We start from the raw sequence: 12,275 nt of genomic DNA, 5'->3' as shown, positions 1-12,275 counted from the left end.
GCCTGCAAAAATAGTAGACTCGCCCACTTTAAGGGCATTTAAATGGTGATTGGATAAACATATGGATGATAATGGAATAGTTTAGGTTAGATGGGCTTCAGATTGGTTTCACAGGTTGGCGCAACATCGAAGGCCGAAGGGCCTGTACTGCGTTGTAATGTTCTATGTTCTATGTTCTAAATGGAGCTCTACAGCACAGAAAAGGGCCCTTCAGCCCTCCACACCAGTAAAAAACAACCACCTCACTATTCTAACCCCATTTCCCCAGCACTTGGCCCATGGCCTGGTGTGCCTAGGCATCACAAGTGCACATCTAAATCTTTCCTCAATGTGCTGAGGGTTTCTGCCTGTAACACCCTCACAGGCAGAGAGTTCCAAATCCCCCAGCAGCCCCTGTGTGTTTCCCTACATCCCCTCTAAACCCCCTGCCCCTTACTTTCAATCATTTCCCCCTGGTCATTGATTCCTCCATCAAGGGGAAAATTCTCTTACTGTCTACCACATCTATGGCCCTTCTAAACATGTATACGTCCATCATATCCCCTCCAAATCTCTTCTGCTCTAAGCAAAACAACCCCAGGGTATCCAATCTCTCTACATAATATGTTGGCCTTTATTGCAAGTGGATTGGATTACAGGAACAAAATATTCTTGCTACAAAAACTCAACTCACCTCCTGACTCCCTAAAGCCTGTCCACCACCTACAAGGCACAAGTCAGGAGTGTGATGGAATACTCCCCTCTTGCCTGGATGAGTGCAACCCCAACAACACTCAAGAAGCTTTACACCATCCAGGACAAAGCAGCCGCTTGATTGGCACCACATCCACAAATATCCACTCCCTCCACCACCAACGCTCAGTAACAGCAGTGTGTACTATCTACAAGATGCACTGCAGAAATTCACCAGAGATCCTCAGGCAGCACCTTCCATAGAGCAGGGACAGGTCCATTCAACCCCATCAACCAGCTCCATCATTCAATACAATCATGGTGGATCATCGAGCTCAAAATCCTAATCCCGCCCTCCCCCATTTTCTTTCACCACAAGAGCTATATCTACCTCCTTCATAAAAACACATAATGTTTTGGCCTTCAACCATTTCTGTAGCAGTGAATTGCACAGGGTACCCACTCTCTGGGTGAAGACATTTCTCCTCATCTCAGTCTGAAAAGTCCCCTTATCTTTAAACCGTGACCCATGGCTCTGGACTCCATTGGAAACATCCTTCCTGTATCTAACGCGTCCTGTTCTGTTAGAATTTTACAGGTTTCTATGAGATCTGCCTTCACCACAATTCTCCTAAACTCCAGTGAATGAAATCCAAACTGATGCAATCTCTCCTCAGGCATCAGTATCCCATAGAGTGTAGAACATAGAGCAGTACAGCACAAGAACAGGCCCTTCAGTCCACCACATCTGTGCCAGCCATGGTGCCATTCTAAACTAAACCCATGCCAGGAATTAATTTGGTAAACTGTCACTGAGCTTCCTTTATAGTAAGAACATCCTTCCTTAGATAAGGAGACCAAAACTGCACACAATATTCCAGGTGTGGACTCACTCAGGCCCTGTGTAATGGCAGCAAGCCATCACTGCTCCTGTATTCGGATCCCCTCACTGTGAAGTCTAACATCTGCTGCACCTGCAATGCTGACTTTCAGTGACTGGTACACAAGGATACCCAGGCTCCATTAACCATTCCCTTCTCTCCATTTACAATCATTCAGATAATAATCCACCTTCCTGTTTTCACTACCAACGTGGATAACCTCACATTTATTCACATTATATTGCATATCTTGTGCATTTGGCCACTCACTCAGCCTATCTAAATCACACTGAAATATTTGCATCTTCCTCACAGCTCACCCTCCCACCCAACTTTGTGTCACCTGGAAAGTTTGAGATATATTTTGTTCCCTTAATCTAAAGCATTAATATATATTACAGATAGCTGGGGCCGAGTACTAAACTTTGTGGTACCCCACAAGCCGCTGCCTGCCATTTGGAAAAAGACCCATTTATCCTTCCTCTCTGTTCCTGTCTGCCAACCAGTTCTCTATCCATCTCAATACACCAGCCCCAATCCCATGTGCTTTAATTTACACACTAATCTCTTATGTGGGACTTTGCCAAAAGCCTTCTGAAAGTCCCAATAAACCACATTGGCTGGCTCCCCTTCATCCAGTTTAGTTAAATTCTTGAAGAACTGCAGTAGATTTATCAAATATGATTTCCATTTTGTAAATCCATATTGATTGTGTCTGATTCTACCACTGCTTTCTAAGTGCCCTGTTATAAAATCCATGACAGTGGACTCCAGCATCATCCCCATTGCTGACATCAGATTCACTGCTCTATAATTGCCTGTTTTCTCTCTACCTCCCTTTGTGAATATTGGAGTGCCATTAGCCACCCTCCAATCTGCAGGGACTATAGAATCCTGGAAGGTGACCTCCAATACATCCACTATTTCTAGAGCTACTTCCTTAGTTACTCTGGGATGTAGATTATCAGGTCCCAGTGATTTATCAATCTCAATCTCATCAATTTCCCCAACACCATTTCCATACTGATATAAATTTCCTTCTGTTCGTCCCTCCCTACAAACCCTGCTGTTTCCTGCCCCCTACCAGTTCAGGTCCTCTTGCCCTGCCCATTGCCACCAATTCCCTTCCTGCCCCTGGGGTGTCACTCTGCAGGGTGACCACCTCTCGGTAAGTGCTTGGACTTGGTAAAGTTGGAAAATCATGGAATTCTCTCCCTGAGGGCATTGTGGGTCAACCCACAGCACATGGACTGCAGCGGTTCAAGAAGGCAACTCACCATCACCTTCTCAAGGGGCAACTAGGGATGGGCAATAAATGCTGGGCCCAGACAGTGACACCCACATCCCGTGCTGAATTTCTCCCGCACTTTCTGATTTGATCAGTGACTAGGATTGGTTGATTAGGGATTGTTGCTGACTGACGATTGGTTGAAGAGAAGAGGTTAGCTGATAGATGATTGGTTGTTGATTGGAAAGTGATCTGACCTGCCCCAGGTGATTGCCTTCTCCTCCTTCCAGTTGCGAGGCAGAACGCGATCTGCTTGAGAGTTGAACTGGATGCGGTAGGCTCGCTGGTTTTGCCACTTGTTCTGCTCGTTGGGATTGGTGAACAGCAAGTACCTGGGCAGAGCTTTCTGGAACCTAAAAGCTGCAGCTCGCTCCCGCTCCCTCAGCACCCTTTCCAGTCTTGATTGCACAATGTAATCTCCTGGAACCCATGGATTACTGATGTTCTCAAACTTCAACTCAAGGGTTTCAAAGCTGTTCTCTGTTCCTACAACAACAAGATCATGGTGATAAAAAAATCTCCCATTTCAACATTCACAGCCATGACACAATATTGAAACTAACTCTTCCAATCAATTTACTGACGGAAAATGGAAAACATAAAAGGATATAAAAGAGAAAGAAAACGACAACAAATGTTTCCAGGCTGGAGAAAAGAGAGTGACCATCATACAGCCCTTGTGGAGACAAAGTCCCGCCTTATTGTGAATAAACTCCATCATGTTGTGTGGCACTATCACTGTGCTAAATGGGACAGACTTCACACAGATCTAGCAACTCAAGACTGGGCACCCGTGAGGTGCTGTGGGCCATTAACAGCAGCAGAATTGTACTCCAGCACAATCTGTAACCTCATGGCCCAGCATATCCCCCACTCAACCATTACCATCAAACCAGGAGATCAACCCTGGGTCAATGGAGAATGCAGGAGGGTATGCCAGGAGCAGCGCCAGGCATACCTGAAGATGAGGTGTCAACCTGGTGAAACCACTAAACAGGACTACTTGCACACCAAACAGAGAAAGCAACAAGTGATAGACAGAGCTAAGCAACCCCACAACCAATGAATCAGATCTAAGCTCCCTAACCCTAACCCTAACCCTAACCCTAACCCTAAACCTAACCTCCAGATCCAACGCATCATCCTCCGACACTTCCACCATCTGCAATCTGACCCCACCACCAAAGACATCTTTCCCTCCCCACCCTTATCTGCTTTCCGGAGGGACCACTCTCTCCGTGACTCCCTTGTCCGCTCCACACTCCCCTCCAGCTCCACCACACCCGGCACTTTTCCCTGCAACCGCAGGAAGTGCTACACCTGCCCCCATACCTCCTCCCTCACCCCCATCCCAGGTCCCAAGAAGACTTTCCACATCAAGCAGATGTTCATCTGCACATCTGCCAATGTGGTATACTGCATCCGCTGTACCCGGTGTGGCTTCCTCTACATCGGGGAAACCAAGCGGAGGCTTGGGGACCACTTTGCAGAACACCTACGGTAGGTTCGCACTAAACAATTGCACCGCCCAGTCGCGAACCATTTCAACTCCCCCTCCCATTCCTCAGACGACATGTCCATCCTGGGCCTCCTACAGTGCCACAACGATGCTACCCGAAGGTTGCAGGAACAGCAACTCATATTCTGCTTGGGAACCCTGCAGCCCAATGGTATCAATGTGGATTTCACAAGTTTCAAAATCTCCCCTCCCCCTACCGCATCCCAAAACCAGCCCAGCTCGTCCCCGCCTCCCTAACCTGTCCTTCCTCCCACCTATCCCCTCCTCCCACCTCAAGCCCCACCCCCATCTCCTACCTACTAACCTCATCCTGCCCCCTTGACCTGTCCATCCTCCATGGACTGACCTATCCCCTCCCTAACTCCCCACCTGCACTCACCTTTACTGGCTCCATCTCCACCTCTTCGACCTGTTTGTTTCCTCTCCACCTATCCTCTCCTCTATCCCTCTTCTATCCGCCTCCCACTCTCTCCCTATTTATTTCAGAACCCCCTTCCCCTCCCCCTTTTCTGATGAAGGGTCTAGGCCCGAAACGTCAGCCTTTCTGCTCCTATGATGCTGCTTGGCCTGCTGTGTTCATTCAGCCCTGCACCTTGTTGTCTCGGATTCTCCAGCATCTGCAGTTCCTACTATCTCTGGCAAAACTGTGACATGTTTTAAAGTTCTCAACCTTTACATTTTTAAGAAAACTATCAGCTGTGTTAATAAAAATCAGTGTTTGTTATTTGACTCCATCTTTGGTATAAGTTGTAAGGTGAACATTAATGATCTTTACTGATTTTACAACTCCTTATTAACACAGCACAATGTTTTATTGACAATTCCAGTAGTTTTATGAAGTCTTTTCAGTCTGGCAGTGCACAGAGTGTACTTTTTTAGATGTGATTAGCTCATTGTAGGAAGTTAGATGTACTTTTTTAAAGAATGTTTTTCTTAAATAGTGGATTCATTAATTTGCACTTAAATTTCTACATTATTTCATTTCCAAGTGCATCTTAAAGTCTGCCCATTGGTCAATAATTGGTGAGTTCACACATGGGCTTTATGGCAAATCTGCAGGCACAACATTTGTATGGGACTGGGGAAGAGGACAAAGCTTGTTATGGGGGTATGGAAGGGCTGGGTAGTGGCATTGGTTTGCATGGATGGAGCATTGGGAGTGAGAGTGAGTGGGTGTGGAAGAGGGTAAGGTTTAGTGTGATGAGGTCACCAGTGAAGACTATTGGCCCTGCAACTGACTCAGAGCCATTTGTGAGTTTGGGGGACAAAGGAGATGGGAAGGTGAGGGGGAAGGAGGAGAGCAGAAGATGGAAAGGTGAAGATTAAAACAGTTAAAAAGTTGAATATTGCTGGGAAGATGGACAACTACTTTGTGTGGTGTTTGGGGATTGATGTTGTAGGCTCTGTACTGTGTGGCTGAGCTGGGAGCTGTAGATCAATCTGTGTAAAACCTACCTGCCACATCCAGATCCACTTTATAGTGGACTAGGTGAGTGTGAAGATTGCCCAAGACACTGTGATAGACTTTGGTGCCATAGTTTACTCCCTCAGGTCTGAAGGAGGTGGCATGGATGTAACCGGTGGCGTGAACCTTGACCTCTATCACCCCGTTGTGGTAGAAGATGAAGTCCCAGATATAGTCATAGTTATAGACAGTGGATGTGGTTCTGATGACCAGCACCTGGTTCTCCAGGCCCCCGTAGAAGTTGAAGCTTCCTTTGAAATTACTGTTGAAATGCCTCCTGAGTGGCACTGCCGTGGAATGTTCAAATATACACAGTGCATTCTTGTAGCGGATTGGCTGGTCTGTGTCCATAAAGTGGTAAACATCTCTGTAGGTGGCTATCTCTGGGCAGTCAATTCCCTTTGCCAGCTCATAGTTCACGATGCCCATTCCCCAGGCTGTGTCAATGTACTTTGTCTGCATTCCCGCTGGGCTGTGCCCTGAGTAAAATGCAACGGCTTCCTGGACACTGATCTCATACGCGATTGGTTCGTCATTAAACCGGATATCGAAAAGCTGGAGGCCTGTGGAAGACCGGGTCCTGAATGCAAAGCTCCAGCCGGAATACAGGACCAAGTTCCCTTGCACTTTGTACCTCTTCCCTTGAGGGTCATAGAGTTTGGGCCCGGGAATGTCAGTCAGGCTTTGGAACTGGCCTCTGGGTATGTAGGTAGAGTAAAGGTCCTCACTTCTATATTTCGGCAGCTGGGAAATATTGACAAGGCCCAGGTTGTAACTCCACACCAGCTGCTCCACACTGTTAAAGTACTGTCCATTAAACCAAACCTTCTCCACCAGCCAATCCTGTGGATCTGGAGACTCATGGTTTAACAGGATCTCAAAGCCAATTGGATGAATGAAATACCCTTCCACAGCTCGCTGCAGAATGAACCATGACTTCCTATCACCTGACGTCTGACCCCTGGGGGCAACATCAGTAAAGATCAGGCAGTGGTCAGTGCAGTTGCTATACCAGAGTCCACTGGATTCCCTCAGGAGGAGGGCTGCTGGCTTGGTTACCTCCAGCAGTTTCTCATGAATGAAGGTGTACTCCACAGCCGTTGCTGGTCGGGCAGTGAAACGTATCGACCGGTTACCACTCAGTGGCACAGGCCGGTAGTACGTGGGCTCTGGCAATGGGCCAACAATGAACTCAGTCACATTGGGAGCTGGCTCAGCACCAAAAAAGATCACTACCTTGGCAGTGCGCCTGGGGGCACAGCCTGTTCCCCTCAGGAAACTGAGGACATGCTGCTTCTTGGGCATTTGAAGTTCGATGAGGAAGATGTAATTTTTCTTGAGTGTCTGACTTTTTGCAGTTGACAGCTTGAGGTGTTTCTGGGACAAGAGGAAGGTTTTTACTGCTTGCATCTCCGTGGGATGGAGCTCAGCAAATACTGATGCTGTGTATTGGTAACGGTTAGCTGACTGGGGATATTGGAAACTAACATTGCTCCACACCAATACTGCCCAGAAACAGGCCACTTGGAGTCTCAGTGCACCCCACATATCAGCACCTACAAAAGAAACAAAACACAGACAGGAACATCCACTGAAACACACGGAGAAACATCAACACTCAAAAAATCAGGAATAACTCAGAGAATTCCTCTTCAAAGAAACACAACAGCTGGGTCATGCTCAGAGCAGCAGCAGGCCATCACACCATCAATCCCAGAAAACATAGTGAGTGTCTCCCTTGGAGATTAGTCTGCTCCCTGGATTTGCTCAAGATCTCAGAGAAAAGGGGGAACAGGGAGAAGAGGGTGATGCTGGAAGGTTGTTTGTGTGACTGGAGGCCAGTGATGAACAACAGAGTTCAGCACAGGGTCCAGTGCTGTTTGTTATTTAGAGAACAATGTCAATGGGAATGTGCGAGGGATGGTAAGTAAGTTTGTGGATGACACAAAGATTGTCCAGGTGTTTGATGGTGAGGACGAAGGTGTTAGATTACAGGAGAATATAATCAGATGGTCAGATGGTCACCTCAGTGACAAATGGAACTTAACCCTGATAAATGTGAGGGGATGCAATTTGGAAGAAGTAACAAGACAAGGGTGTACTCAATGAATGGCAGGATATTAGGAAGCTCAGAGGAACAGAGGGATCTTGGGGTGTTTGTCCACAGACCCCTGCAGGTGGTAGGACAGGTTAATCGGTTAGTTAAGGCAGCAAATGGGACACTTGTCTTTATTAGGTCAGGGTGTAGATTATAAGATCAGGGAGGTTGTGTTGGAGCTGTACAGCAATTTGGTAAGGCCACAGCTGGAGTACTGTGTGTGGTTCTGGTCCCTGCGCTATGGGGAGGATGCGATTACACCGGAGGGGGTGCAGAGGAGATTCACCAGGATACTGCCTGGGCTGGAGTGACTCAGTGATGAAGAGAGGCTGGATAAGCTTGGGTTGTTTTCTTTAGAGCAGAGAGGGCTGGGGGAACCTGATAGATGTGTGTCAGATAACGAGGGGCAAGGACAGGATGGAGAGGAAGCAGCTGTTCCCCTGAGTTAAAGGGTCAATAACAAGGGCACATCATTTTAAGGTGAAAAGCAGGGGGTTTAGAGGGGTTTGATGCAAAGTTTTTTTCACCCAGAGAGTGGTGGGGTCTGGAATGCTCTGCCTACAAGCGGAGTTGAGGCAGGAAACCTCACAATCTTTACAAAGTACATGGATGAGCCAGGGCCTGCCCAGTTGATTGTTGTATGTCGTATCAGAGAGACAGGCCAATGGGTTTACATTCAGGGATGGTTGAGATCAGAGATTGAGGGGAGACTGGCTCATGTGATCCCCCAGGACTCTGAGTGACAGCATTCACTCCTGCACAAAGTCAATCCCATGGGATTGTGGCTCCTATTAAAGCAGGTTGGGAACTGAATGGTGAGAGGGGCACAAATAGATGCTGGGAAAGCAGTTACCAGGCAATAGTCATAAAGCTCCAAGTTAGGGACACAGTTTATAATCTGCACAAATGACACAGAACTTGAGTTCAGATTTGACAGAGTATTATGAAATGACCATGAAATGAGGAGCAGGACTGGGTCATTCACATTTTGTGACTGTCCACCATGTGATAAGGTCATGGCTCTTCCAATCATTGCCCTTTCCCACCTGCCTCTCCAACTCTATCTCAGAGGTCAGACTAATCTCCTCGGCTCTTGTACAGGGGCAAACCTGTTAACTCTGTGAGGACTCACTGCTGTCACATAGTGAACATGACCTTGCAGGTTGTGGGGAGATTTACTACCTTCAGTGGCCCTCGGTCTTAGTCGTAGCTTCTGACACTGTGGGGAGGGAGACCCACACAAAAATGTCAACTGAAGTAATGTCAATCTTGACCAACAGCAAATAAGATTCTGATTACATAACACTGAGAAGTTAGTTACCTTACATCAGAGGTAAGTCTTTGTAAAAGCTCGGTATGAACATCAGAATGAGTTCATGTTTACTGTTTCAGCTTCATGTATTCCCACATTGAACAGTCACTGACACACTGGCTACATTCAGGAAAACATACCAGACCTGGTTAGCTCCTGCCAGGATCAGTCCATAATAGTCTGGTGGACACACGCTGTCTCATCTTGTCAATTAACACCTTCAGGCCCTAAATATCTGATACAACAAATGGGAATTACATGTTTCAAAAAGATCACTCCCCATCTTGTCAACTCCAATGAGTAGAGGATCAACTTCATGCGATAAGGTAACCATGGCAACTCAGCAATCGGTCATGTGCTCCTTTTCTGAACAGTTTCCAATATCAGCATATCCCTTTATTCAATCAGTAAAAACTGTACACAGTGGGTTGTTTTACTCCTGCATGTGATGTGGGCATTAGTGTCTGGGCCAGGATTTACTACATATCCCTCAATTCCTACAGGGCTGTTCCATTTCCCCCACAGTAGCAGCACGGTGGCTCAGTGGTTAGCACTGCTGCCTCACAGCACCAGGGACTGAGGTTCAATTCCACCCTCAGGCGACTCCCTGTAGAGCGTTTGCACATTCTCCCCACGTCTCACTATGTCTAAGCACCCCATGCTTGGTATGGCCTTGCTTACAATGATCTGCCTGTACTGCTCGCAAACAAAGATTTTCACTGTACTTAGGTATATTTGACTACAATAGATCAGATCAACTCTGTATGGTTTTCCTCTGGGTACTTTGGTTTCCTCCCATAGTCCAAAGATGGGCAGTTTAGGTGGATTGGCCATGCTAAATTGCCTAGGGATGTGCAGGCTAGGTGGGTTAGCCATGAGAAATGCAGGGTCATGTGGATAGCGTAGGAGGTGGGTCTGGGTGAAATACTTGTTAGAGGGTCAGCGTGGACTTGATGGGCTGAATGGCCTGATTCCACACTGTAGGGATTCTATGATTGCTGGGGGTCTGAAGTCACATGTAGACCAGACGGGGTAAGGATGGGACATCTCATTGGCAGCAAAGTTCCATTTTTAACATTCCAACCACTGGCAAACAGATGGCCCATTTCCATTCACCTCTGAAATCACTTGCTGCAGCTGCAGGTGAACTTTCAGTCTTTCAAGCCACAGGACACTCAGATCCTTCTGCATTCACCTTTCTGTATTCTCAAACACTCCTTCCCTCATATTCCATTACATACCAGCTCAGTTAGTAATGCTTCATCTAATCACCTCATCAAACTCACTCCCATTCAATCACCTGGGTACCAGCCACTCAAGTTGCAATTCAGGCTCAAAATTATCACCACCTTCAGTAAGAATAGTCTTCCTCAGCATCGAATTCAACAGAATAGACACGAAACAGTGGAAGGTCCAAATTGTGTGTGTGGGAGCCCATACCCCAGTGAGAGACAGTGTGCGTGAGGGAGCTTGTATCCCAGTGAGTGTGTGTGTGTGTGTGTGTGTGTGTGTGCGCGCACGTGTGTGAGCCCATACCCCAGTGAGGGTCAGTGTTTGTTGGGACTTTACCCCAGTGAGAGTTTGGGAGCCCGTATCCCAGTGAAAGGCACATTTTGGGAGATAATATAAAGACTGTCAAAAGGTTTGTTGAAATCCTACCTGAAGCTTCTCTGTGTTCAGTCCTGCCAAGTTTAATGCTTGGAAAGTCAATAGTTCTGGTGTTTTTGGAGCTTGTTGTGTCAGTTAGGAATCTGTGGATTTGTTTGAACAGGAGGTGAGTGATCTTGATATAATCATTGGCTCAGTTGGTTGTCAAGTGCAGTTCCTCATTGCTGACAGGGCAGGGTCACACACCACACCACTTCTGCCTTCTCTACTCTCTATGAGTGTTACTATTACAGACACATTGGAGAATAAGGCTTCAAACAATTCATTCCAATTTGTGAACAAACCCAGGCTCCCTGTTCTCCAAGCTCCTCGACAATCTCACAACCTCTACACCTCGATGTTTCAATTCCTTCCAAACCTTGATCCTGAACCTCTCCCCCTCTGACCCCAATTATCGTGCCATGAGCTCTCTGCCTATATATTCTGTGCCTGTGCCCTTCCCGCTACTTCACCTGACAAAGGAACAGCTCTCTGAAAGCTTGTGATCTTAAATAAACCTGAAGGACAATAACCTGGTGTCATGTGACTTCTGACTCTGAACCTGACATCCTCTCCCTCTGGCCCTCTTTGTCCGATGTAAAGACATTAAATGATTCAAAAGGGGAGGCAACGGCCTAGTGGTATTATCACTGGACTGTTAATCCATGGACCCAGGTAATGTTCTGGGGATCTGGGTTCAAATCCTGCCATGCCAGGTGATGGAATATAATTCAATAAAAAATTTCTGGAAGTTGGAATCTACAGAAGACCACGAAACCATTGATGATTGTTTGAAAAACTCATCCGGTTCACTGATGTCCTTATCTGTCTGGCCTATATGTGACTCCAGACCCAATGCAATGTGGTTGACTCTCAACTGCCCTCTGAAATGGCCGAGCAAGCCATTCAGTTGTATCAATCGCTACAAAGTCTCAAAGAAATGAAACCGGACAGATCACCTGGCATCGACCTAGGCATCAGAAAAGACAATGGTGGACACAGCCCTGTCCACCCTGCAAAGTCCTCCTTATTAATATCTGGGGGCTAGTGCCAACATTGGGAGAGCTGTCTCACAGGCTAGTTAAGCAACAGTCTGACATAGTCATACTCACAGAATCATACCTGACGGACAATGTCCCAGACACCACCATCACTATCCCTGGATATGTCCTGTCCCACTGGCAGGACAGACCCAGCACTGGTGGCGGCACAGTGGTATACAGTCGGGAGAGTGTTGCTCTAGGAGCCCTCAACATTGACTCTGGACCCCATGAAGTCTCATGGCTTCAAGTTAAACATGGGCAAGGAAACCTCCTGCTGATTACCACATACCATCCTCCCTCAGCTGATGAATCTGTCTCCTCCGTGTTGAACAACACCTACAGGAAGCACT

At 47.0% G+C, this 12,275-nt stretch overlaps 1 protein-coding gene across 1 annotated transcript in view; it reads right to left on the bottom strand.

Moving 5' to 3' along the window:
* The window catches only part of aoc1 (amine oxidase copper containing 1), a 13,881-nt gene extending 2,943 nt beyond the window's left edge, over positions 1-10,938 (bottom strand). Inside the window, exons 1-3 of the mRNA XM_048595970.1 lie at positions 10,895-10,938; positions 5,816-7,381; positions 3,039-3,327 (exon numbers count right to left, since the gene is read on the bottom strand). Of these exons, the coding sequence (XP_048451927.1) occupies positions 3,039-3,327; positions 5,816-7,373 (1,847 nt within the window). The 5' untranslated portion in view covers positions 7,374-7,381; positions 10,895-10,938. The remainder of the gene's footprint in view (positions 1-3,038; positions 3,328-5,815; positions 7,382-10,894) is intronic.
* Between the last annotated feature and the right edge of the window lie 1,337 nt (positions 10,939-12,275).

The sequence above is a fragment of the Rhincodon typus genome, chromosome 4, assembly GCF_021869965.1.
Source record: "Rhincodon typus isolate 14 chromosome 4, sRhiTyp1.1, whole genome shotgun sequence".
Taxonomy (NCBI): domain Eukaryota; kingdom Metazoa; phylum Chordata; class Chondrichthyes; order Orectolobiformes; family Rhincodontidae; genus Rhincodon; species Rhincodon typus.
Note: the sequence above shows the minus strand (reverse complement) of the source record. Positions and strands in the feature narration are given on the sequence as shown.